This window comes from Oryzias latipes, chromosome 20 (genome assembly GCF_053564925.1).
Source record: "Oryzias latipes strain Hd-rR chromosome 20, Olatipes_Hd-rR_3.1".
NCBI classification, from domain to species: domain Eukaryota; kingdom Metazoa; phylum Chordata; class Actinopteri; order Beloniformes; family Adrianichthyidae; genus Oryzias; species Oryzias latipes.
Genome location: NC_136256.1, coordinates 11,003,315 through 11,031,314, shown reverse-complemented (window position 1 = coordinate 11,031,314; position 28,000 = coordinate 11,003,315). Strand labels below are relative to the sequence as shown.

Sequence of the window (28,000 nt, the reverse complement as noted above, 5' to 3'; positions counted from 1 at the left end):
TTCATCTGTTTGCCAGTATTTTTGTGAAGATCTTCATGCACATTAAGCAGAGCTATAGGATGGTAGGAGGAGGGTTCTGTCTCGTCCTTGCCGTCTTTTAACCCTTGCGCTATCCTATGACCCCACCCTTACATTGACATGTTCTCCCTACCATAACAAAGGTGGATAAAGGTGAAGAGGATTTCATGTAATCCATGGACACCAGTGAAGATCACAAATCATTGAAGAAAAAAGGTTAAGAGCACTGTCTCGTGGGTCTAGATGACCCCACTCCCAATGTTAAAGTGCCTAGGATAGCACAAGGATTACTATCAGGGAAATATTGGCTTCATATAATGTTTGTGGTAATTTCCTGTATTCAGTGGAATGCTTAAACATTCTTAGTAGCAGAGGGGGCCATCTTATGTTGCACACTTTAAATGAACAGCAGACCACTGAACATTTTGTGTGTTTTATTCACGGGTTCTTTCCAGTTCAGCAGCGTATGCAAACCCATACATGTGTTTTTTTTCTAAAAAACAAACTCTCAGCGCTCCTTGGATCTCTTCTCTTTTCCCTCTCAATCATGCTGCTCTGCGCGCTCCAGCATGATGTCATTCTTACTCGACGGCGTACTACACTATTTGTAATGAACCCACAAACACTTGAAACAGTTTTAAAATTAAACAATTATAAAATAACTAACAAGGGGGTGGCTTATTTTCACTGTCCTTACACTCTCCCTCAAAAATTCAATGGCGTCCCGACATTATAAGAAACATTTTTCCTGATGTTATCAGTACACACAGTGGCATACTTTACACTACACAAAGCAGTCCTGTCATAAGAGTCAGAGGTCACATTAAGCCACACAGACGCAATACTGATATCTAGTAGTCCATATGGCAGGTATCTCTCCTTAATGCCACATGGTCGCAGCAGTAGTTGTTGTGCACGTCAACTGTCCACTGCAACATCTGTCAAACGAACAGGTATCTGCATCTGCTCTGAGGTAGGCACTTTAACCTTAAAGACGTCTGCATTCTACTTTGTGTACTTAAGTAGCTGTACTTTGTTACTCATTATGTGTTAAAAGAGCACCAATGTCAAAACTTAAACTTAATCCTGTTTTGGTACAACTATTAACTCAACATTTTTAAAATCACAGCTCTTTCTATAAATTTTACTTAAGAAAGAACAAACAAAAGTCACATTCACTAGGCATGTGAAAATGAAGGCTGCCCCGATTGGTCAGTGTTTTTTCTGTGTTACAATATACACCTTGTCTTCCCAATATGACCTCAGTTTACTCCGTCCACCCTTCTCAGTGAGGTTTCTGACAAGTACTCTACAGCCAGGATTCGACTCTGCACCACATACTTTTTTATCGTAGTGAATTTTTCCTCTGACTCCTTCTTTGATGGCTGTTTTAGAAGCTAGTTGGTATGCTACAGTCATTCTTGTTCTCCATTTTGCTGCATACTCTTCATGTGATGAGCTTTGGTCTTTTGCCGTGAGGGCGAACATGAGATCAATAGGGAGTCTAGGTTGGCGAAGGAAATAAGGTGCATAGCCCGTAGCTTCGCTGCGTGTGCAGTTGTAAGCATGAACTACCTTTGCCAGAAAAGCTTTCCAGTCTGTTTTAGCATGTTCTGGCAAATTCCTGAGCATCGCCAAGAGTGTTCTGTTGAATATTTCTACTTGCCCATTTCCCTGTGGAGGATATGGTGTTGTGTGAGACCCAGAAACCTCACTGTCCTCCTGAAGTTTAGCGAACAGTTTGTTCTCAAACTGCCTCCCCTGATCATGGTGAAGCTTGGTGGGGAATCCAAATCTCAACACAAAGTCTCCAAAAACCTTTTCTGCTGCGGTTTTGGTAGCTTTCTTTCGGCACGGGTAAGCCTGAGCAAATCTGGTGAAGTGATCCATCACAACAAGAATATATTCAAATCCTCCTTTACACTTTTCCAGATGCAGAAAATCAATAGAGACCAACTCAAAGGGGTATGTTGTGACAATATTCATGAGAGGAGCTTTGTCAAGCTTATTAGGGCGTTTATTTTTCAAGCACCTGCACACATGTGTTACATAGTGTTCCATGTCTTTCTGCATGTGTGGACAATAGAAGCACTCTCGAATAAGGTGCAAAACTCTCTCCACCCCAAGATGACCCATTTCTTCATGTAGTTCTTTATAAACCAGTTGTTGAAATCTGGTAGGAAGAAGCAGCTGGGAACAGGAAGCTGTTTTGCAATACAGTAGTCCATCGTCATCGAGATATAGTCTTTGTTTTTGTCTCATGAGAGCACTTGTGTTTCTGTGGCCTAGTTGTTGTCCTTTTCAGGGGCCACTTTCCTGACAACACATATTTTAACACCTCACCTATCACTGGGTCATCCCTCTGTGCTTCCTTCACTCTGGTTTTTGAGATTTCGGGCCTTCTAACTTTATCATTTCCCTCAGCAACCAGCTCATTGATCGTCATTGGGCAAAGCCAGGGTTCCGTTTCTTGGTTTCTAATAGTGATAGCCTTTGTAACACTATTCATGATCTCATGTTGCACTTTCTGAGTTCATGTTTGCATGTACTGCTCCATGTTTAATGGCATGCGTGAAAACCCATCGGCATCACTGTTACTCTTCCCAGGGCGATATCTTATGGAGAATTGAAAATCTGCCAATTCTGTGACCCACCTATGAGTAGTGGCATTCAGCTTAGCTGTGGTGACACATAGGTAAGAGGGTTGTTGTCGGTGCAGACTGTAAAAGGTGGAAAGTAATACAGGTAGTCTCAAAATCACTCACATATGGCCCAGTTCAAAGCCAAGAACTCCAACTTGCCTGAGTGAAGATGGTAGTTTTTCTCTGGTGCGGACAAAGTCCTGGATCCATAAGCAATCACCACCAACCTTTCATCCTGCTTCTGATAAAGCACAGCTCCCAGCCCCTGCTGTGAAGCAGCACAGTGCAGAATGAATGGCAGTTCAAAATCAGGATAACCTACCACATGGGGTTGAGAAAGAAGGTTGAATAGCTGACAAAGCACTTGCTGATGTTCAACCTGCCACTGAATAGGGTAAAATGATGGCAGCTGCCTTCCTTTCTTCTCTTTTCTTCTCTGTTTTGTCTGTTTTGTTTTCATCGTGTTCTCTAAGCAAAGAAGGTCAAAAGTGGTTTCGCTATTTGCGAGAAGTTTGGTATATAACTGCGATAGTAGGAAAGGAATCCTAACAGCTTCCTCAGCTCTCCAATGTTGGTTGGAACCTTTTCCTTCAAAGCCTGCACTGGAGCAATGTCTGCAGGATCCATTGTGTAGCCATCTTTTGTTACAAGTCTTCCCAGGAATCTCACTTGATTTCGGAATATTTCACATTTCTTATGTGTCAGTTTTACTTTGTGGTTTTGATAACGATGTAACACACATCTAAGATGGTTAAGATGATCTTCAAAAGTCTTGGAGTGGACTAGGTTGTCTTCCAGATTTGGTAAGCAAATGTAATATCGCAGACCTCTCAAACATTCTTCCATTGACCTTTGGAATTCTGCTGGAGCCGATGAAAGCCCAAATGGTATTCTCACCCACTAATATAAACCCCAAGGTGTGATGAAGCAGTTAAATGACAACTTGATTCTTCTAGGAACCCCTGATGATAGGCTTTCCCCTGATCGAGAACGGAGAACCAAGAACTTCCTATCAGGCTGTTAAGCATGTCTTGGATGCGGGGTATCGGATGACGATCAGGAATGGAGTTCCGATTTAGCTCTCTGTTGTCACAGCAGAGACGGAGACTTCCATCCGTCTTTCGTACGCACACAACAGGACTTGAGTATGGGGATTTAGATCTTTTTATCCTCCCTCTGTTGAGCAGATCCTCTAAGTATTCTTTCACCTCTCTGTGAAGTGGTTTCGGTACAGACACAAATGTTCGTGTCACCGGGGTTGGATCCCTTAGGCGAATCTTTCGCTGTAATGAGGGGATTGCTCCAACATCATGCTCATCTTGTGCAAAAGCCCTGTTTTCTTCAAGTAGTAGCTGTGTTACCTGCTCCATTTTCGTAGGAGATAGATGACTTAAAGGAACTGGGGGATCCCACTGGTCATCAGCATCCATGTTTGCTCTGTTTTCACTTTCATTCTTCCTATTTTCAGTTTCAAGGAGAGTGGTTTCTTCAACAGCTATCTTGTTTTTCTCAATTGGATGTATCTGTTTTGGTTCAGTCTGAGCTGGGTAGATCCGTTTCACTGTCTCAGTTTGACCAAGAGTGACTTTTGGAGGAAGTTCAATGTCATGGGCTGTCCGGTTGGTGACTGGAATGGTGAGGAAGGAGCATAACCCTTTCTGTAAACTGACAACACCCTGATATACTGTTAAACCCTCGGGAAGCAGTGGATGAGGGCTTGGCTCGAAAAGAACATCCTCCTGGTTTGGGAATAACCCTGCTCTAACTCTACACATCACCGCTTTTGTCTGGCTAGTTGGAATATGGATGTAACTTTTGCCAGCTGTAACCACGCCATTGCCCACCATGTTGTCCCCTCTTCTCATCATTTTAAGAAATACTTCTGTTTTCCTACAATCAAAGGAAAATGCTGCACTAACAGCTTCTGTGACTGTCTGGGGCAAGTTTATGCCTTTTTCCAGAAATTGTTCGATCACATTAAGCCCTATGATTGGCTCATCTCCAACTCCCTCTTCACTAGTTACCAAAACTGGAACTAAGAGTTCTAACTGTGGAAGATTCTCTGATGGCAGTCTAAACTTAACTTCAACCCAGCCACTAAATAGAATTTTGGTCTTATTCACTGCTCTCCCCTCTAGTGTTGCTCCAATAAATGGCGTATACTTGTATAGCACTTTTCTACATACAAGGACAAAGTGCTTTACGGTCACAGACCCATTCCCCCAGTCACACACACATTTACACACTCATTCACACACTGGTGGCCGCTCCGCTGCCAAACACAGGTGCCCGCCTACCACCAGAGGCAAGGTGGGGTTCAGTGTCTTGCCCAACAACACTTCGACTCATGGGCGTGCAAGGCGGGAATCGGCCCTGCAATCTTACGATCATGGGTCGACCGCCCTACCGCTGCACAGCTGTCCACTTTGTAATGACCTTTTAGAATTGTCCGCAGTTGTTGTAGAGTTAGATCTGTTTTGATTTCTAACATGTCTCTGAGGCTTAGGCCTGGGCTGACAGCTCGGACCTCAGCTTCGATGATCTCAGTCTCACTGTGGTTTTTTTTTAGTCCCATTTCTATCTGATGGATCAGATTTGAGTATGACAGTTTATCTTTCTGGCCCCTCTCTCCAATTTGTCCATTAATTTTGAATCCTCGCCTAATTGTTAGTTCAGGTGGGTGAGTGACAAAGGCGGTTGGAGGTTGAGGCAGAGAAGAACCAGCATTTTTAAAAACTCCTTGTGTCGGTTTGTTCATCTCCTCTTCGATCTTTCTTGAAGAAGTTTGAAAACTTAAATGAATCTCAGCATACTGCTCCTGCAGGTTAGCCAGTGCAGCTGCATCTTCACAAGTGTTTTCCTCCAATGCCTGTACATCATTATTGTCATTTTCTGTAATTTCTTTTGGCCTGTTAATTAGGCGTTTCAAAAACTCATGTGCAACTTCTTCCTCTTCCGCAATAGCTGTCTCAGCTGCTTTACTTATCAGTCGGATTAGCACGTGCCTTTTGGCCCCTTTGGTCGTTGTGATTTTGGCTCGAACACATACCTCTTGCAGTTCTTCCACTCTTCACTGCAGCAGCGCCTCATCAAGCTGATCCTGTAGCTCCTCCATCTCCATGCTGCTCTGATGGCCCTGCCGACTCTCACCCTCTTTTCTGAAGCAACCACGAGGCACAGCAAAACTCCCCGTACGGGCCACCAAATTTTGTTGCACACTTTAAATGAGTGTGCAACTCATGTGTGTGTGTTTTATTCACGGGTTCTTTCCAGTACAGCAGCGTATGCAAACCCATCCATGTGGTTTTTTTCTAGAAAAACTAACTCTCAACGCTCCTTGGATCTCTTCTCTTTTCCCTCTCAATCATGCTGCTCTGCGCGCTCCAGCATGACGTCATTCTTAAGGCCTGTTCACACTGGGACGAATTTCGCCGGCGATTTTCGCCGACGTTTAACGCCTCGTGACTAAACAAAGGGCACCAATGTGAGTGTGCACACCGACGCGAAAAAACGCCACGCGTCAAAGCGTCAAAAAAAACAAACGCCTCGGGTTCGTTTTTTTTTTCCGACATCTATTCGACCAACGAGAATGGCGCTATTGCACACGTGTCTGGAGCTTCTGAAGTTACAGTAAAACACAACTTGGGGGCGCTCAAACACAAAACCGCCTTGCTGAGCACACATACCAGCGAAGAAGATAGACTTCAAGTAGCGTCTACACTGCCGCGAAGAAATAATGACGGACATTCTAAAATATCCCCGAACCAAGCACCAGTTGGAGCAACTGGTACTTGAAATATTCATGTTTTCTTTGTATTATTCTGACAACCGTGTAAATACTTGCTCTCTTCTTCTGAGTGAAAAGCGACTTTAATAAGCGTAAAGTTGCGCAGCGCCACCTTGTGTACAGGAGTATTTCTGTTTACATTAAGCGCCATCTAATGTCAGGGAATGAAATTGCATGTTCGCTCGGCTCATCGTCAGCGAAAATCGCCTGGGTGTGAACACAAAAAACGTGGCGAAAAACGTGGCGAAAAACGCTGGCGAATAACGCCTGGCAAATATTCATCCCGGTGTGTACGGGCCTTTACTCGACGGCACTCGTTCCACCTGCTGGCCATTTACAGTACTACACTATTTTTTAATGAACCCGCAAACACTTAAAACAGTTTTAAAATTAAACAGTTATAAAATAACTAACAAGGGGGTGGCTTATTTTCACTGTCCTTACACTTAGCTAAATATTTCTTATAAATTTCAATGCAAAACCCATTAATAATGAGTTAAAAGCATTCAAAATTTCCTATATGGTAATTTCAGAATTTAAAAAACTTCGAGTTGCATCATCCAACCTGGGAGAATTCAACGTATTTTGCCAGGAAGAGATGTCACCTTTGGATTTTGATAAATAAAGCTCCTCATAGTATTCTTTAAATCTATCATTAATAGCTTTAGGATTAATTTACGGTTTCCATTTACGATGGAAACCGTAAATGGAGTGTAAATTCACTCCATGCGCTGTTCTCTCCGTCACGCAGCAAACCGGCTTTTCCAAACCCGTTGGTGACGGTGGACTTTTTTACGCTGCTTTTAACGATTGCTTTTAACTTGAAAGCTTCATCATATTGTAGCGGCGATCACGTGCACGTTGGGTCTAATGGCCCCAAAGGATTCTGGGATGCGGCTGGGCATGCGTGTTTCATTTTGTTGAACCATGACTGAAGTGTCTAAGACCTGAAGTCAAGTCCATGCTGTTTGGCTGCTTAGAGGTGTGTTGAATATAAATGTCTTGTGCTTGGTGTTAGATAAAGAATACAAACTATTCACTGAGTTAGAAAGTACGTACATGGCGGCCGCTAATTAAATCCATAAATTAGCCGCGTCACTGAATAAGCCGCAGGGCTGTAAGCGCAGGAAAAAAATAGCGGCTTGTAGTCCGGAAATTACGGTAAATATTTGTCGAAAAAAGGAAGGGCTGTCACAATTGGGACCATAAACATTCAGGAGTGAGACATGATATGAATAAATGTAGCCAGCCTCCAGAAGAAAACGACCACTAGGGTTCCTTACGGTGGAAAGAGGGAATCATTTTTCTAATCAGAATAGCCACTCCTCTGACATTACTAGAAAATGTAGATTGGTAAATCTGGTTAGCCAAGCTGCATCTGAGCATTTTTTCTTTTTCTGGCTTGATGTGTGTTTCCTGCAGAAAAACAATGTCGGCAGCTAGAGATTTTAAGTGGGAGAACACTTTGGCTCTTTTGAGCACATGTCCCAATCCACTCACATTCCAGCTTATGAATTTAATGCCACTCTTAAGCAAGGATGAATTAGGGTACATTCCAAGAAAGAAAAATAGCAGTGCGTAGATTGATTGCCCTTGTGTAACATTTAGTAACAGAACACGTAACCAAAAACAGAAAAAATAAAAATAACACCCCCACCCCCTCCCCACCCACCATCCCACTTTCTCAAACAAAGTGAGAATATATACCCCACATACTCACGTAGTGCTTGCAGGAATATGCAGAGTGACTAGCATAACTATTAAGAGCCCCCCACCCCCTCTAGAAGGAGTCTCCAAGTTAAAAGGAATCTGAACTAAAGAGGCAGTAATGCAGAGTCAGCCTTCTTGCAAGGAGTCAGCAAACACCTCTGCTTCATGTAGTGAAGAGAACACCTTGATGGTGGACCCATGCCAGATCCATAATCTCGTAGGGTAGACGAATCCACTCCGTGCTCCTTTGTCATGGAGACGTTTACGCACCTCAGCAAAAACCCAGCGCTGTTCCACCACCTCAGCTGGGTAATCCGGAAAATTGTGGATGGATTTATCCTTGTAGCATAGAGGGAATTGCTGACGGGCAAGTTGCAAATCTTTTTCTTTGTGTGAAGATGGTGAATCTATGCCAGAATCACGCACGGGCAGCCATCCGCAGCAGGGACGCGAGCGTCCACACGGAAAGCATGATCCACTTCCACTGGCACGCTGAAGTTATCCACGGCCAAGAGTTCAGGTAGAACTTTGGAAACAAATTCCGCTGGGTGCCCGTTCTCGATCTTCTTCACCAGACCAACGATTCTAAAATTGTGTCGTCTGGAGCGAGCTTCCAGATCTTGTATTTTCTGTTGGAGGGTCTGATTCTCTGAGCGAAGCACGGTGAGCGCTTTCTCAGCCAGTGAAAGGCGATGGTCATGATCAGAGTTTGCCTTTTCAACCTCCTGTATCCGAGCCCCGAGATTCGAAAAAGACGCTTTGGTTGCAGCAAATGACACCTCAAGCATGTTAAAATTCTCATTCATTATTTTATTCATGCTTCGAATTGCTGAGAGGATGTCTGCAGGCTCTGAGTCCAGGCAGTCCGGACCAACTAGCTAAGTCAGAGGCTAGCTTGGCGGCATCGGCCAGCTCAGGCGGGTTATCGTCCACTACTGAAGGTTTTAATGGCTTCTTCCCTTTATCCTTTTCTGGTTTTGTCATTTTAACAAAGAAAGTAAAAAGCTCACCACTGCAGCTGTAAATATTTGGTCAAAAGTATCAGAAGATCACAAAAATGTTTGGAGTGAGTGGAGAGCTCGGTGAAAACACGTCTACTCCATAGGCGTTCCGGAAGTCCTTCCCAAAACCCATTCTTTTAACCTGAATTTAAATACACTGTGAAAAAGTTCTCTCTTTCCTTTATCCCACCTGTCCTGTCCAACAGCAAACAGAAGAAAGATGAAAGCCTCTTGGGGTAAACATATTTTACTGGTGCAACATGTGGGTTATGAATGTTCTGACACACAAGGTGTGTATTTGAATAAAAAAGAAAAGAAAGAAAAGAAGAGAGAGGGATGTTAAAGGGGGGGTAGAGGGTGATTATAGAGGGCGGGGTAAAATCATAAAGCATCATCAAGCAACAAGTTGCCGGAAGTTTATAATCATTACAGTCAAGTGTAGATGTATAACAGATCTAAAAGGAGCGGGGCCTGTCCACACACACACACTCGAACGTTACAAACATACTTGTCCCAGTAATGTTCACATACAAAAATGTCAATTACCAATTACACACGCATACTTCTGCATTCAGACAAATACATGTGAAGAATGTGGGCCCCTGACCCCCCCCATCACCCTAATGCCTAATGAGGGATTATATGAGGAGTGTAGGTCGGGGACAGCTGGTAGAGTGTCCCCCTGTGGTTGGGCACCCCCCCCCCCCCAGCATAGGGCCCTGACCCCGTCAACCCAGGGGTCCAATTCCCCCAGGCGCCTACCCTCCAAGCCCCCCCCCCCCCCCCCCCCCCCCCAGAGTAAGCCCAGGACCCAGCCCCCAGGCGCCGCCCCTAGGAGAGTTCTGGGGCCTCATTTATAAACGTTGCGTACGCACAAAAGAAGGCGTACGCCACTCTCTACGCAATAGTTGAGATTTATAAAAAGCAAACTTGACGGGAAAATGTGCGGTCCTTCACGCAAGCTCTGACCCAGGCGCACGCACAAAAACGGGTGAAATGAGAAACGGCGACACCGTCGGCAGATGGAAGAAACACATGAAAGTGAAAATGACAATACTGCCTCTCAGAAATAACATGAAAACTTCACAAAGAAAGTCTTACAATTAACAGCCAACACGAACACCCGTTTGATCGATCAGCAGTGAAACAAACAAAAAAAATCAAACGAAAATTACAACAGAAATTCAAATGAACACATATTTGGAAAAAGAAAAGTGAAATATGTTCTACAATATTGACATGTAGTGCAATTCATCCTCATAAATAATTAAGTTAACAGAACGAAATAATGTACAAAACTGATATTCTCGTCAGTGTGTCCGTCTGGCGGAGCAGATATAGGTGCGGGCGTGCGGACGGACGGACAGATGTACTAATTGTCCACTGGGGAAAGTTGTTTTTCATATTAAAACATTTCTTCATAAGCTATGGAATTTTGGTATTCATGCATATGCCTTTAGTTTGTTTTATTTTTGATAAAACAATGTATGGCGTATGTCTCAACCATTCAGAAAGCCACAAGAAATTACATTTGCGCGGAACAATTTCCCATTTCCACGTCGATTATTACCGACATCTGTAGCTTGTCAGATGTAATTAAATGGATGATAATAAAATGCCCCATCACAATGCGTAATGACGCACAATGGCGGATCTTGCGCTCTTAGAAGATGTGGCAAATGGAAGAATTCGGAGTGAACGCATCTTTAGACAGCAAGAAGACTTGCAGGCAAACGAGGACGAGTGGCTTGTGAGCCGGTTCCGACTTCCTCGAGCCGTCCTTTTGGACCTCTGCGGGCTTTTGGGCCCGGCGTTACAGAGGAGCACTTGGAGGAACCACGCGTGTCACCCGCTGCATCTGGCGCTCCGGTTCCCCCCGATGGAGCGCTGTAGCCTCCAGGCTACAGCATTTCCGGCGTCTGCCACCGTTTGCCGCTCACGTGCCTTTTTGGCATTAGTAATGCCCACACTGTGCCCTCCAAACAACACTTTTCTCCTCTTTTCCACCTCGCCAACGATAACTTCTACTTCACATTGAGTAAAGTTACGTTTTTTTGATTTCCTCTCGGTGTGTGCCATGGTTTCGCAATCAATGAATATTCATTTGTGGGCGTTTCACGGACTATTTATGGGCAACTATGGGCATGTCATGAGGCCGCAAAAGCTGCGCTGCATTTGCATTGGTTGTGATTTATTAAGGGAAAGATGCGTAGGATTTGCGTGCGCACGGTTTTATAAGTCCGAATATTTCTGTGCGTACGCACGTCCTATGTTTCATCCGTACGCCACTTCTGACGCAAATCCTACGCAAAGTTTTATAAATGAGGCCCCAGGTCAGGCATCGACGGGACCGAGGCAGCCAACCAACCGGGGCGACCGCCGATTGCCTCAGCGGAGACCCCGACCCGCCACACCCCCAGGGTCCCATACCGATAGTGGATCCTCCCCCGGGCAGCCCACCCGAAACACCCCCTCAGACCCAGCAGCCCCAGTGGATGTCACCCAGAGCGACTGCGGGCCCCAAGAGAGTTGCCCCGCACTGTTCCAGAGCCAGGGAAGGAGTGATCCCAGCCTTAGGTGCAGATGGGCAGCCCATCTGCACCTAAGGCGGTCATCAGCTAAAACCAAACTGTGTGTTTTTAGATTCAATTTAGACCAGAAGGATATGAGCAATTTCTTAACTATTATTATTTGTTTGCCAACGTTAGTTGTACTTGTTACTGGAAATGAGTCCAGAGAACTTTTTGCTAAAATGTGCTTTATCAGATGATAGACACCAAACACAGTTTCTCTCCACACAATTTCTTCTTTTCATGCTGTGCAGAAGGAAGAATACATCTTGGAAAACCCTGTCGTTCTTGTTTTTACAAGAGAAAAGGGAACTGATGCTGATAGATTTAAATGGTGTCATTTTGGTAGACATTGTCTATACAGCAGTGAGTAACAAAGCATTAGTCTAGGAATCACATTTAGTTGGATTCTGACTTACCGTACATCAATGAGTCTCATTATGAAAAGATATTCACAGCTTTAAAGATAAGCATTTTTAATGAGCTGATGCTAAATAATTAAAATGAGAGAGGTGTTATTTCAAATAGCAACACAGCAGTGAGTTACAAAGACAGACACCTGTACTGAGTGTGCTTCTGTTGGTTTCTTCCTTTCTAATCCGTTTACTGTTACTATAGGGAGTGGCTTTACTTAACAGTTTAGCATGAATTTGAGGAAAAAATGGTCAAATTCTAACCTGAACTGTCTTCCTTTGCTATGTCATTATGGGAAATACATCAAAAATTGTTTGAAGTCATCTGATGGTCACTTATTTAGACCATTATGATGCAATTATGACAACCTTACTTTATTGGAATTATCTGAACTAAATTTTACTTTATTGATCTGGATTCAATTGTAATGAATAAAACTTTGATGGTTTTGAACTTGAGTTTCTGTAAGTTGAGTGGCTCCTTATAAAATATTGAATGAAACTAAACTGAACGTTGTTCCAGTTGGATTTAGGAAACTTCAAGAAAGTGAGTTGATGGGGTTCAAATCATCCAGATAATCCAGAGTTAGTGGAAGCAATTTATTGCAAGCTCTTACCTAACAGTGAGAAGGGCCTGGTTCAAATCCCAGCTGGGTTATTTCTGTATGGGTTTGCATGTTCTCCCCGTGTATGAGTGAGTGAGTTTTCTCCAGGGACTCCGGCTTCCTCCCACCGCTGCTCCAGCAGCCCCGTGACCCGAAAGGGACAAAATGAGTTTCGAAGATGAATGAAAAATTGAATTAATTGTCACGGTAGTTGATTGTTCTAAACTGGAGCCTTGTGTAGAAGGTTAGCTCTAATATTAGCTCGGGTCTAAATCTGTGGTTACCAGAGACAAACTTAGAATCATCTGTATTTCTGCTTGATTCTGTCACTTCTTTATTTATGAAGGTTCTAGGATGTTAGAATATTAGGCAGTGGGATGGTTTTCACTGTAGCCACACAGGAAAAAGGCTCTGGTTCAAATCCTAACGGAGTCCTTTCTGTGTGGAGTTTTCATGGTTTCCATCTTCGTGTTTGGATTTTCTTCAGACGTTCTGGCTTCTTCCCAAAGACCAAAATCCTGCTTCATGTTGGTCCTTCTGAAAGTAGTCTGTTAGGAATGAATGTGAGTGTGTGGTTGTCTGTGTCTGAGGTCTCTTAATGGAATCTAAAACTGAGTACTTTGTATAGATAATTGGGTATAGAAAGTTGGTGGATAAACTTGTGTAAAACTGTGTTTTCATGTTCAGAACTAAAAAGAGAAGTGAAGAAATTGGACAAGAAAGAAAAAAAAGTTCAACCTCAAAGAAGAAGTTGAATTTATCAGCGTTTTTACAGCAACTGTAGCTGCTTTGTTTCTTAGTTAAAATAAAATAAAAATTATCTTATAAAACTCTAAAAAATTTTCTTTTATTCTCAAACTTTCAGCTGAGCTTCAACAGAGATCACAGAAAACAGTTTGTTCAAAATTATTTATCATAAAGGTAATTGAACCATCAAAGCTGTCATGACCTTAAGAGGCTTTAAAAGATGACTTCCTCTGTCACAGTCACAGCATGAAAAAAAAACATACATTTTGATAAACATCTATTTCTACGCCACACTGGCTTTAAAACAGAGAAGTTGCTTTTTGAGCTTCTTCTGAGAAACTGAAGACCAAACCTTGTTTCTCTGTTTCAGCTGCAGACTCATCCGGTGAGAAAACATTTACTTTTAGTCTTTAGATTTTCTCTTTCTATACTTTTTTATAAACTATGGTGAAATGTTAAAAGACTATTGAAAAAACAAAACAAAAAAACAAACAGGTGATGTTTGGAGATAAACTAATATGTTTATTTAGAAATAAATTGAATAACAGATTTAAAAAAAATACTAATAAACCAAAGTAGTCACTTCTTGAAACAAGAATCAGTAAATAATCAGATTTCAGATGTTTTGCCTAAAATAAATCATAATGTCTCAGTGAAATTAAACCTAAAGTGCTTTTCTCTTAAAAGATTCATTAGTATAAATGAAATATATTAATGAACCTGGAATATAGGCAAATATACACAGATACAAAGTTTTAGTGTGAGCTGTTTTCATTAGTAATTTTTACACCTTAAAACTTTGTTTCTTTCCAAATAGTCATCTAGTTTCCACAGAGATGAAGGATGAATGTAGGAGTTTGCTGGCAGCTCCGTTTGTGAAGGTGCTGACAGTCAACATGTTCCGGAGTCTCTTCTTCCTTCCAGGTCAGATGTTTGTTCTCTTTCCTCTGCAGACATTTTTCAATCATTTCTGCTTTGAAATATTTATTCTAATGTTGTTTAAAGGCTCCATGTGGAACAAACTGCAGCTGAACTGCAGGTTGTTTATCAGAATTTATCATTAAATCCACATCATCTTCATCATTACAGGAGTTTGGACTGAATGTAGAGAAAGATACCTCCACATTACTGCACCAAAGAAGCTGGAAGCTCTGAGTGGATCCTGTTTGATAATTCCATGTAGCTTTACTACTACACCAGGAAATGAACAGAAGTTTGACAACACTAGAAAAATCATTGGAATGTGGATTAAGAATAATCGCGATTTTGAGAACAATCCAGGGAATGTGATTTTCAACAGCAGTAAGCAGCAAAACATCTATCCAATGAAGATCATTGGAAACCTGACACAGAAAAACTGCACCACTTTGTTTTCTAATTTAACTTCAAAATATACAGAAAAATATTATTTTAGGATTGAAAATGGAGAATTCAAAGCAACTGACTTTTGCAATTATACTGAGATAAAAATTCAAGGTAAGAACTTTTTCTGTTTTTGACAATTATACTGATGTTAGTTGTTTTTCTAGTGAGGGAAATGACAGCCTGTGTTAGAAAACAAACATTTGTATTTAGTTCTTTGTATTTATTAGTTTTTTTCTCTGTGTTTGATGTGGAAGCACAGATTCTCCTCAGCGTCCCAGCATTGAAATCCCAGATGATCCTAAGGAGGGGGCGTCTGTCTCCATCACCTGCTCGGCTCCCACTCCCTGTCTTCACTCCCCTCCTGAACTCACCTGGAATCTCCAACCAGACTTTCAGAGACAAACAGAGAAAAACACAGATGGAAGCTTTACAACTAAAATCCAGAAGATCATCACTCTGTCAGACACTCATGATGGATCGATCATCATCTGTTCTGCCAGATATCCTGTGAATGGAGGACCACCAAAGACAGCAGAGACACACAAGACTCTCAGTGTTTCATGTAAGTGATCTGTCAGCACATCACACTTCAGCTGCTTCTGATGAATAAAGTTTCTGTGTCACATTTTCCTCAGATGCTCCTAAGAAGACCTCAGCATCCATCAGTCCATCAGGTTTAGTGTCAGCAGGTAGCTGGGTGACGATGACCTGTTCCAGCAGAGCCAAGCCTGCTGTCAGCAACTTTATCTGGTTCAGGAGCAGCAAAGATGGAGACGTGAAAGTAGCTGAAGGAGAATCTTACAGCCTGAATGCCACAGAGGGAGGAGGAGTTTATTACTGTGTGGCTACAAATGATCTGGGGAACCAGACGTCTCCAAAGATTGATCTGATTGTTGAAGGTAAATGGAAAAGTGTGATGATTTAACAGCAAATGTTTTAAGTAAAGTATTATGTTTGTTGGATGCACCATAAAAAAATTCTTCCTACTGTAGATCACCAGTAAATGCACTCTGCAGCAAAAAGGAAATTCTTATTTACTGTCAACATCACATTTAGTTTGTGTGCAGAAATGTCAATTATTTGAGGTTCCATTCAATTGTTCAATAAACACAATAATATCTTTATTTTTTAGCTGAAGTCCATCAATACCAGGATTTATAGTAAATATTTTAAACTTTCATTTTTTCAAGGCACCTAGAGACCCATTGGTCCTCAGTATTTAAGGGCCTATATCATGCTTTTTTGAAATCTTTCAGAGTAAACTAAATCTATATAATAACATGTGACCTTTTGCACACTAAAGAATGATTTTAATGAAATATTAGTTACTTTTGCAACCCTTTTTCCTACCTGGAAGTAAGACTACTTGATATCTGAGCCTTTCGATGATGTCAACCTAAAGCCGGCCTCGGCAGTGTGTCTGCTTTTCACCCGCAAAAACAGACATCATCCGAATTTTGCAAAGATGGAAATGCATATTGTGCATGAAAGTAAAATATTTTGCCGATCACCACGGTGAAAATGTGTGTTTGTGTTAGCCTGGGGGCGGGGCTGGCAGTGCAGACTCTCCCTGGAAGGGGCTGGTCCTCACTTTATGACATCACAATGTGAGGAGCCGCCTGTTTTCTTAGATTGGTTTCTCAGAAATCAAGTTTTTAGAAGAATACTTAGAAATGCGAAAATAAAACAAATCACTGCATTTGGGTTTTATTTGTGAGGAATAAACGTTATAATGCTTTTAAAAGTTTAAAAAATTTGACTTTGCATGATATAGGCTCTTTAATGTGTTTGAAATGGGAGGAGCCACTGCAGACAAATGGTCTGAGCTCCAAATGGGTAAAATCTGCTAGTCACTAATTATTACATTTTTATCTGACAGCATTGACATACAACAGAAAAACAACTGTTGAAGGAAACAGCATGGAATATGTTTTAAGAAGAAAATTCTGAATTTATTATTTAATTCTAGTGAAAATACAACTTTAAATGTCCTCAAGAGGAAATAAAAAGCAAACCAACTCATTTAAAATAACTTGGAACTGTTCAAAACACTATAACAACCTGATGATTGAATGCCAATTACAATTGCAGCAAACATTTTGATTTTATTAGAACTAGTTTAAAACAACTTTAAATATTTGATGAAACTCAAACAGCTGAGAAACTATCCGATCGCTAAAGGATTCATGAATGACCTGCTGCACTAAAGTGTTCACAAGTAGACAGAGGTAGTTATCAGAGTGACTGTGAGGGAATTAAGATAAAACTGATGATGTTTTATATATTGTTGATCATTTATAATGTGCTTTCATTTTAGTTGATAGGGAGTGCTTTATTTAATTATTCATTTAATTAGTTTTCATTTATTCAGATGTTTTTTTCCATTTGCAGGTTCTCTGAAATTAACTATTCAGACTTTTGGAAGACTTGCGGCGATCCTCATCTTTACCTGCTTAATTTTCTGTATTTGGTAAGTTTAAGTCCCACAATAAAACATTTACTTCTTCAGTCCCTCAGGGATTTTGCAATGATGTCATTGCACCAATTCCTTCAAATTAAAATTCTACCAAGTCCTGCTCCTTTTCTCAACACAACAACATTGTCAAATCACCAGAACTTTGGCTAAAGACTCTCATTTTTCCACCATCAAACTGTCTCTTCCAAACATGGTTAGATTGGTTGGAGACTTGTTTCTGTTTGGCATCCGTGCCACCATCTCATTATCATTCACTGCATTTCCCAAGGCTCATGGGAAAATTAATGTTCATAAATATAAAGCTGGGCACTTTTGCGTGAAATCTAGTGAGCTGCTGTTAAATCGATGGTAACATTTTAGAGTTGTTCTTACAAAAATATAAAGAAAAGTTTTTTTTTTTCAACAAATCACTGTTTGATGAGGAATTTCTTTCCTGTTGAGTTCCAATACATTGTTCGTTAAAGAACTCTAATTTTCTTCATTTTTTCCCAAACCTGTTTTTAGGAGTTGTTCCTTGCCGCGAAGGAGGCTTTAAGGGCAGGGATGCCCATTTTACTTTAGCTAGTTCAGTTTGATGATTTCATATTAAATTCTATGTATTCATCATACTTTTTATTTTATGTTTACTTTACTATTACAGATACGAAGCCCATTTAGACGAATATTGTTGTGATTTTGGGCTATACAATTAAAATTGAATTGAATTGTTCATCGCAAACCATTTTAGAAAAACTGCCACAAAAATCATAACAAAAACACATTGTGTCAGGAACTGGTGGTGGAGGACCCAAAATGCAGGAGACCAAGCTTGGTGACAGGAAATAAAACGTTTAATAAAAGAAACTAAAACAGACAAACTATGGGGAGAAACAGAGCAGATGACCTGACAAGGATAAATAGAAACCAAGACACTTAACTGAACTGAAGACAGCTGTGGATCATGAACCTGAAGGTGGAGTTACTGACAAAGAAAACCAAAAATGTGACAAAGAAAACCAAAAATGTGACTAAGAACAAAATCAAACCACTGAATCCTCACACATTGGAGTAATGGAGGGACTACTTAGAATCTTCTGCCTGATGTTTGTTTCTCTACAAATTTCTGTATTCTTTGCTTAAATATGAGTATATTGTTCACTTTCAACTATTGTAACGTCTATCTGATGTCTTTTAGGTGTTTTAAGAAATTTCAACTACAGCAGCAGGTTAGTAAAGAGTCAAATTTACTGCAAGATACTGAAGTATTGTAAATTCATTTTCTGGGATTTAATGATAACAATTTTCCAGAGTGCTTGCAGTTGAAATATGCAAAATATTTGGAGGTGATTGAACTTCTGTTTTTTGATGAAATTACTTTGAAGAAAATATTACTTGAGAGCTGCTAGGTGGTGTTCATCTCAATGTGAAAAGATGCCGGTTCAAATCCCAGCTGGTACTTTTCCATATGAAGTTTGCATCTTCTATCCATTCATGCTTTGGTTTTCTCCAGAGACTCAGGTCTCTTCCCACAGTTCAAGAACATGCTTCATAGGTTAGCGGGTGATTGTAATTTGTCCTTAGGTGTGAATGTGAGTGTGAATGGTTGTGCTGCAGTGGACTGGACAGTGTGTACCCCGCCTTCACCAGGCAGTAGCAGGGATTGGCTCCAGCAGTTCTGGGGTTTAACAGGTTTATAATAGATGATGGATCACATACTGTCTTATGCTGCAAAATGAGATTTAATTATTGTCCAAAGTGCAATTGGAAAATATAAATATTAGATCATAATCTTTTTCATACTTTTCCTATTGAATTATAAACCAATAGTTATGTTTATATTCAGGTTTACAGTTGTAATAAGAAGGAAATGGAATCAGAAAACATTTAATGTTTATCATTGGGATTTCCCTTTAAACACATTTTTTTTGTTTAACAGAAACAACCTGCAACTGAGCTTGATGTCCAAAGTCCAGCCATTGACACTGAAGATGAACTATGAAGAACTTTAAACAGAGAGCTGAGGGTTCCTCTCCACAGGACAGAAGCAGCAGCAGGACTCCGTACTCAGAGGTCAAAGTGTCTCAAAGGGGAAATCTTTCCACACAGACTGCTGACAAACCAGAAATCTGTTCATTTAATGCTCTTCCTTTCTGCTCTGAAAAAAACTGCTCATTATTGATCTGTTCCTGAAGTGTCTTTATAAGTTTGTTGGGTCAGTCACATATAAACTCTCCATTTGCTATTTCACTGTTAATATATTTGTATTTTTTGTGCAAAACTTTCAACTTTCCTTACAGTCATTTTATAATCTTCATCCAGTCTGTTTATGAAGCATTTTTGTCATAGTTTTTTATTTTCATTTGCTACGTTGTTGGCTCTGTTCATTTTTCAATGTAAGTATTTGGATGCTTCTTCTAAATAAAAACAACACTCACATTTTTGAGTAATATGCTTGAATGGAGACGTAAACCAGATTCCTTCCTAGAGATGATGTCCACGACTTTGTATTCCAGCCAAACTTTGTCCGCCATCTTCTAACTGTCCTTTATTTAACTGATTTTTTTTCTGCCTTTTTCGTTTTGCCATTAAACACCCATTTCCTCCAGCAGTCTGCAGCCTTGCTAGATATTTGAACAGATTCATCTCACTTGTGTTGCAGCCTGTTACCAGGTGCTTCTCTGCTGCTCACTGCAGAGTAGAAGTCCATGTGGTTGTCTGCCCAAACCTTGCTGCCTTTGGTTTGTCATCTGTCTTTTGTGGCCTCTCTAGTGAGACTTAGCTTAAGTGGTTGTGGATCCAAGACCTTTTGATTTATTAATCCATTTGTTTGTTTATTAAGCCAAACTACGTTTTCCTGGATTCTCTGGTTGTGTGTGTCTCCCTCTCTCTCCTCCCCTGGACGTTTCAAAGTGCATAAAAAGATTTAACCCTCCCAGAAGAGTGACATACTGACTAGTTATCGACTGTCTCTGTCATGGTGCCTCTGTCAGCTCTCCTCCCCCTCCCCTCTCTGCCTGGTTCCTGATGCGACACAGCTGTCACCACTCACCTCATCACCTGCCTGCCTACTTAAAGAGATCCTGAACCAGCATTCATCGCCAGTTCGTTGCCCCTAATGGTGCATAGTTTGGTCGCTAAAATCTCTAGTTCATCTACGCTAGCTTTTGCCTAAGTCTCACTCTCTGCCTCTTCATAAGGACATCATTCCCACGAGTGGTCACCTGTGTCTTTGTCTGTCACGGATCCAAGGCTCAGAAAATCTTCCAGTCACGCCTCAAGCCTCAGTCTACCTCCAGCCCAGAGCCTCTGCCGAAACTTCCGGTCACGCCACGAGCAACGGACAAACCTCCGGTCACGCCACGAGCCATTATCTAATCTCCCGCTACGTCAAGAAAAACAAACTTTATTACTCACCCCTTAACTCACCTGTGTTTTCCTTCCGGGTTCCAACGCCTGGGTCTGTCTCGTCAAGCTAGCCATGACACTCTACTCACTGTCTAATTAACATAGTTCTCCATTTGTCCTCCACATGTGTCCTTTCATTGTTATGCAGATGATTGTCAGCTGTAACTGCTTCTTAAAAAGAATATCCTGTCTGTTGAAACACCACACACTCCAGGTCCCTCGCTGCTAATTATAGGTTCTTTAAATGAACATGTGAGACACGTGCAACAAATCTGGGAGTCAAAATAGACTCTGAGCTGAGAGTAGACAAACAAATGAATTCCATTGTAAAGTTGAGCTTTTTCCTAGCAAAAGTCAGACCTATCCTGTCTTTTAAGCAGTTTGAAACAGTGATCCACACCTTTATTACCTCTAGGCTGGATTACTATCATTCTCTATATGTGGGGGTTAGCACCTCGGCCTAATGGATTGGATTTATCTGCCCTTTTTTAGACGCTGAAAGTGCTTACAATTTGTCCATTATTCATTCACTCCTCATTCATACTTGATGGTAACTGCTAATGTAGCCTCAGCTGCCCTGGGGCAGACTGACAGGCTGCCAGTTTGCGCGTACAGCCCCTCTGACCATCACCAGAGCATTCATAAACATTCACACAACAGTGGGGCTGCGGGAAGCAGGGATTAAACCGCCGACCCTTCGTTCATTGGACAACTCGCAAACAACCTAAAACAGGCATTGGAATTCAATAATATATGTTCCTACAATAGCTTTCAAAACAAAGTTCCTTTTTAACAGTTTTTAACAGTTTGCTGTAAGGAAGAATAAGATAGGTTAGTTATAGAACAAAGAGAATGCTTCAGGACATCAGTCCTCTATCAATCCACCTCGCTCCCTTTTCTTGGTTCTGTGTCCTGAGTCTATTCAATTTTAAACAGACTGAATATTTTACATCTGACACTGAAGCAATCCTGAAACTTTTCTTTATGGTGAGTCTCATATTGGTGATGAATGTTGTATTCTTGGAGCACTGCGACCTGTTTAAGACATACAAAGCATTCGGGTTTTGCATTCAGCTTCGTGAAAGAAAAAAAATACTTATCCATTTTTCCTGGAAGGCTCTTCACTCCACTTCACTTTTTGATAACATTTTGGTCATTGGGTGTCACTACTGATCATCTTTATAGCAACATAACAGCAGTGAGGCTTCAGGTAACCAAACTGCTTTCTACTTAGATGCAGAGCTGTTGTGTTTCGCTTTTGGCACGTGCAGAGATTTGCTGTTTCACCTGTTTTGCTTTTCCTTTGCTCCCCCTAGTGGCGGAATTGCGCATTTCAGTTATTTCTTTAAAAAATCATAACTTGCCACAGGAATGGACTACAAACTTGCTTTCTTTTTTAAACATCTTTATGATTTTTGCTCTTCATGTGTGGGCCGGACTTAACCACCTGGCGGGCCGAATACGGCCAGCGGGCCGTATGTTTGACACCCCTGGCCTAGTGGGTCTAGATGACCCAACTCCCAATGTTAAAGTGCCTAGGATAACACGAGGGCTAAGAAACTTCTGTGTGTATGGTGAACTTGATAACCATGAGAGTATAGAATCATTTAAATTTTGCCTTGACCTCATGATTTGTTTCACTTTTTCCAAACACATCCACCAAGCAGATTTTTTTGTGTCTTAAATTCTAAAAATCTAAAGTGCAGCTGTGAATGAATGGGTTTCTACTAAAAGCCTGAAGCTCTTTGGCTTCAGCTGCATGGCAAACACTAACCTGCATGCCGTCAGATTTACGGAACCCACTAAATACACGTCTAAAGCCTCCTTTGCAAAAATGTTCCATCAGCAGGTCTTTGTCTTCAAACTCTCCTGAACACAGAAATATGTTAGTTCAGGTGTGATAGAAGCAACCTTTTATGAATGAATTTTTTTTCTTCACTAAGTAACAAAGAGGGAATGTATTTGATAGAAAACTGGATCAGGTTGGATGTAGCTGGTGTAAATCTACAGACCTTTGTCAGTCTGGACTGAAGTCTTTGAGTCAGTGCTATGACCAGCCTGTGTGGCTTTTTCCGGCTTGTTTTTGGGGATCTTGTCAAGTTCGCTTTGATTCTGTGATTCTGCAGGTTCAGCTGATCCACAGAATCTGCTCTTTATGCTTTCTCCTCCGTTGTCAGAGCATGCTTTTCTATTCCCACTTTGTTTGCATTGGCTGCTGTTGCTTCTGCTCCTCGCTTTCTTCTCTTCAATGAGAAATAAAAATCAGTAAAGTAAAAATCACTGTAAAGGGGGAAGATTTCCTTCACATATTTCCAATATTTCAGACCCCGAACAGAAACAAAGCCAGACAATTAAAACAACAGAGCAGCTGAAAGGAAACAAAAACAAGAAAGAAAAATGGTTTGACAGCAGTTGTTTTTAGGTTATCACTCCTCACAGAGAAGAGGTTTGTCTGACACTTTTCTAAAATCTGGACAGCAAAACACGGAGAGGAGGTTTTCTCCGTCTTAAACCCATTCAGTTCTAGACCTGACAGCTTTGACTTTAGTAGTCCAAATCTAAAATTCCAAACTCCAGTGCCCTGGAAATTTTCCAGAAGTCTTGGCGAAAACCATCATTCCTTACTAGTTTGGCAAATAAAAACCACAATGTATTGCGTTTGAACTATTTCTTATTTTAAAAAATAGCGGAATGAAGTCTCTCTAGGGCACATATGTCAAAGTCAAGGCCCGCGGGCAGAATCCGGCCCGCGAATGAGTTATCTATGGCCCCCGGGATGATATTTGATTACCGGCCCGCAGGCTGTAGCCGCCCGCTGGTGTTTTGCACGCACCAATACTACGTTTCCCATAATGCAACGGTAACCCGCGAACTCACTGCAGCGCAGCAAGCGGACCTCGGCTTCATCATTCATCCCCGACACAATGGCCGAGCTGCGCATCCAATCTGCTCAGACGCTCTCTGTTTGGCAGCACATACCTGTGTGAACGACTGTTCTCTTTGATGAAGCTAAACAAAACATCACACAGGAGCCGTCTTACTGATCAGCACCTTCACTCAATCCTGAGGATTACCTCAGCTCATAGCCTTACCCCGAACATTGAACTTGTACAAAAGATGAGACATCACCAAGTACACACTCAAAAAAAGGAAATTACCAGCCAATTAAGTTAACGAAAAAGTAACTTGTCATTTCAACCAGAAAATGTTATGTTTGTAAATCTTACGTGAATGAATCATGTCGATTGTACATAAAAATAATCCATTTAAAAGTTACTAATTTCAATCATGTTGATCCAACGTGATACCATTAAATTGGATGCATTAGTAATCGCAAGGAATTGTGGGATACCATTTTCTTTGTCTATCTGGGCAGATTGGGGTTTAAGTGTGAGTTTTTGTCCATGAGTTTTATTGTCTAGCTGTTTTACTCTGTTTTAACTAGTGATTTAAACTGTTATGTCTATTTTTTTTTTTTGCACCATGAGTTAAAGTTTGGTAGAGGATGATGACCAACCCCCTTGTGTGGTAAAATGTTTATGTTCCAATACTTAACACAGAGTTCGTGGTAATTGAGCTCCTGTCTTGTGATGTGGGACTTTGCTGGGTAATTCATGTCTTTGATGTGAAAATTAAAAGACCCATTGGTTGTAACTTTGGAACAATGTACCAATTACAGATGTGTAAATAAAATTAAAGAAAAAAATAGAAATTTAAGTTAAATAAACTTAATTTTCTTATGTGTGACCAATTGAAGTGATTCAATTAAATTGGATCAACTTTTTTCTTTTTAGAGTGAGCAACAATATCAATTTAAAGTTGGGTGCAACTGCTCTATTTAAATTGAATCAACTTAAATTTATTAGTTTGAACCTAAATACATTAAGTTGACCCAACCTAAATATATTAAGTTGAGCCAACCTAAATACATTAAGTAGGACCAACATGATTCATTTTTGTTAAAGTAACGCAATCTAATCATGTGGAAATCCTTTCCATAATTTTTTTATGTTCATTCAAAGTGAACGTTTTTTGAGTGCAGGCACATCCTCAGACAAGTGAGCATCACAGAGCATTAACGTATTTTTAGTTTTTAATTCAGTTAAATTTTTACATTTGTTTCTACAAGAAATGGGATTTTTCTTTGAAGGACGTATTGTTGGGTCTGTGTGCCATATATTTTTGCATTTTATTTCATTTATTTATATTTATTTTTCAGTTAATGGACTCAGGGGAAATTGCAGTTAAGAGCCATGAGAAAGAATACAACTGTTTTGATTTATTCTATATTTTCTCATTTTACTATTTGAAGCAGTAATTGGTGGGATAAAAGAGCAGCATAATATTTATAATATTTATACTGCATGCAGTTTCATTTATGCATTTATCTTGATATAAGGAACATATTTTGTTTTTGAAGGAAAATTACTTTTTTGCTGTTTGCCTGTTGAAAATGTTTTCTCTTCAACTTACTGACAGAGCCATAAGAAAACATTACTTTATTCATTTAATATACAGGACATGTGATTTTTCTTTGAAGGCAGTTTGTTCTTGTCTGTGTGCCTGCTGAAAAATGTTTTCCCGATTATTCATTTAATCATTAAATGATACACTATGTTAGGTCTTGGTTCAATAAGCTACGTGCAACCATTTCAAAATGTTTAATAAACATTGAACCAGTCCGGCCCTCGGCCTCTAGCCAATTTGTTTTTTTGGCCCTCAGTGTGTTTGACTTTGACATCCCTGCTCTAGGGAGATAAAAAAAGGAGTATGCATGCATTCAAATGTTAAAAGCCAGGCCTCTGGATAATCCAGAGGTGAATAAAGGTGAATACAATGAAAACAAATTCCAGTGAGAAACACCGTTCCGATCCTTTGTGACAGAACAAATTCACACAATATGGTAAAGACAGAGCGACTTAACGTCTGGGAGAAAACCTCCAGCTTGTGATGCAAACATCAACCAAACATCACTAAAGCAGACTAAACTAATTCTACCCTCAACAACCACAGAAAACCCACCAATGGAACAACATTTCCCATAATGCACCACTGCAGACCTGCAGTCACACATGCCTGTGTAATAAAGAGGAACATCTGTCTCTCCGTGTTTGGAAGAGGAGGTGGAGGCTTCTTATCCATCTTGGTCTCTTTTTCCATTGTCAGTAAAGAAAAACCTTTTCTGGCTAACTTTTAAAAAGTACCGCTGACTCGATCGCACAAAGTTCCAAGTGATTTGAATGTCTCACTGCAGCTCTTTATATAGGTAGCATCCATTGCTCGATAACCATGGCGACATCATAGAACTTGAATTCTGACCAGCTTTAACATGTCTCCTTTCAGTGTTTACATTCAAGTGGATCTTTTTGAGTGATCCAGTAAAAATGGTTTCTTCTCAGCCAAAGCAACCTCAGAACAGCAGACGTCGCTCCAATCCGCCGGTCAATCTCATTGACAGAAAACTTTTAAATCTGCCCGAACGTTGCTTCCTAGAAAAAAGATGAAAAGAAACAAACCAAACCTGAACTCCTGACTTACAGATAAAAAACAGAAAAAAACTAAAATTGTGTTCTTGTTCTGATCTCTCACGTATAAGAGTGAGATCTGGATGTGTGCCATCCAATCAATAAATACTGTGAAACCAGAAGCTCTGTAAAAATCAAATGAGAAATAGATCCTGTAGAGCAGGGGTTCTCAAAGTGCGGCCCTGAGGCCAATGGTGGCCCGAGGGAAGATTCTTTTTTGGCCCTTAATAAATCATAATTGATGGTTATTAAACCAGCTGTAGATTGCTTGAAAAAATATTGTTTCATGGTTTCTGGCGACATCTGCAGGAAAAAAAGGTAAATACACTCAAGTGTCAATGGTACAGTGTATTAAGTTCACCACAAGAGGGCAGACAACATTTTCTTTTTCACTGCCTAAGCGAAAGGAAGGGCCGTGACGACGGCAGAAGAAAGTAACCCTTGTGCTATCTTAGGCAGTTTAACATTGAGAGTTGGGCCATCTAGACCCACTAGACAGTGCTCTGAACCTTATTTTTCAATGATTTGTGATCTTCTATTAAGAGCAAAACAAAAAGTTTGAAGAGTTAAGTCTGTCAAATGACACAATTATTAGAAAGGTATAAAGATCTGCGGGCAGCAACTGGAAAAGCATCTGGAGGGCCTGGTTAATTGTAAAAATGACACTTGGTCATAAAAGTTATTGAAAACAACTTTTTCTGTTTGTCCATTTTTTTTCACCAAAACTGGCCCCCAGTCTAATGTCATGTTCCTAATTTGGCTCTCCACTACAAAAACTTTGAGAAGCCCTGCTGTAGACTCAAACAGGCACAGGAGACATGGACGGATCCAACATGCATTTCATGTCATCACATCATCCTGATCGGCTACGACAGACCAGAAGTTCTAAAGACAATTTAGAAAAAGCGTCTGTCTGTCTGACTGTCAGAGCATCAAACAGAAAGATTAGATGTTAGAATCCTAATCTGACGCAGAGCAATTGACTAAACATCTAAAGTAAATGGAGCATCACTCCGATAACCATGATATAAATAACAAACTAAGGAACAGATTAATTTATTTGTAAGGTCGTGACACTCTTTCTCAAATATTCAGCTTTTCTTTTTATTTGTCAATTATATTATTCACAATGGAAACAATGCGTCAACCATCATTTTTATGAGGTTTTTCAGAATTTAGCAAACATGTTTATCCTGAGTTACTTCCAGATTTCTATTTCCATGAAGGAGAATGTGGGGTTAGAGGAATTCCTCGAGGACCTATGCTGCACATCAGCATAGGTTTAGCAGTTGACAAATAAGCTGCTAAACCCAATGAAGTACAGCGACTTCAAGACATGTGGTAGGTGTAGAAATGACCAGCTCACTTAGAAGCTAACTTAAAAAAGACGAAACCCACAGTAAAAACTTTTGTGTGATTAAAAAAAAAAGCTTTATTGAACATAAAAACATTTCGAAAACATATAGACAAGTGCATCCAAAACGCTTCATTACATTTTTACGGAAAATAATTACAGCAAGGGACACGGAAATAAGAAATTGAACACTATTTATTTATTTATCCATTTTTTTCAACTTTATTGAACAGTATATCAAAGTACAGAACGCATCATCAAATAAATCATCAGATGCAATAACCAATGTTATCTTTTCAAACAGCTTTAATTACAGTATATAATTATTTATTTACACACTGACTGAAAGGTTACATACGTCACATCCTGTCAGATTTTTTTATCTGCTTACGAGGGTTCTTGG

General features: G+C 40.5%; 1 protein-coding gene across 1 annotated transcript; it reads left to right on the top strand.

Annotated features, from left to right (window-relative positions):
- The first annotated feature begins 14,281 nt into the window (after positions 1–14,281).
- On the top strand, positions 14,282–19,749 carry LOC101159050 (myelin-associated glycoprotein-like). The gene is made up of 7 exons (XM_023950403.2): positions 14,282–14,417; positions 14,583–14,969; positions 15,118–15,420; positions 15,494–15,757; positions 17,250–17,328; positions 18,509–18,539; positions 19,250–19,749. The coding sequence occupies exons 1-7, from the start codon at positions 14,330–14,332 to the stop codon at positions 19,310–19,312; spliced, it is 1,215 nt and encodes a 404-aa protein (XP_023806171.1). The 5' UTR covers positions 14,282–14,329; the 3' UTR covers positions 19,313–19,749.
- Positions 19,750–28,000: the final 8,251 nt, after the last annotated feature.

Bases quoted from the DNA above. Each gene is read 5' to 3' on its own strand.
- LOC101159050 (XM_023950403.2), top strand. From the start codon at position 14,330: ATGAAGGATGAATGTAGGAGTTTGCTGGCAGCTCCGTTTGTGAAGGTG. The intron at 14,418-14,582 runs GTCAGATGTTTG...TCATCATTACAG, and splicing joins GAGTCTCTTCTTCCTTCCAG to GAGTTTGGACTGAATGTAGA. The intron at 18,540-19,249 runs GTTAGTAAAGAG...TTTGTTTAACAG, and splicing joins AATTTCAACTACAGCAGCAG to AAACAACCTGCAACTGAGCT.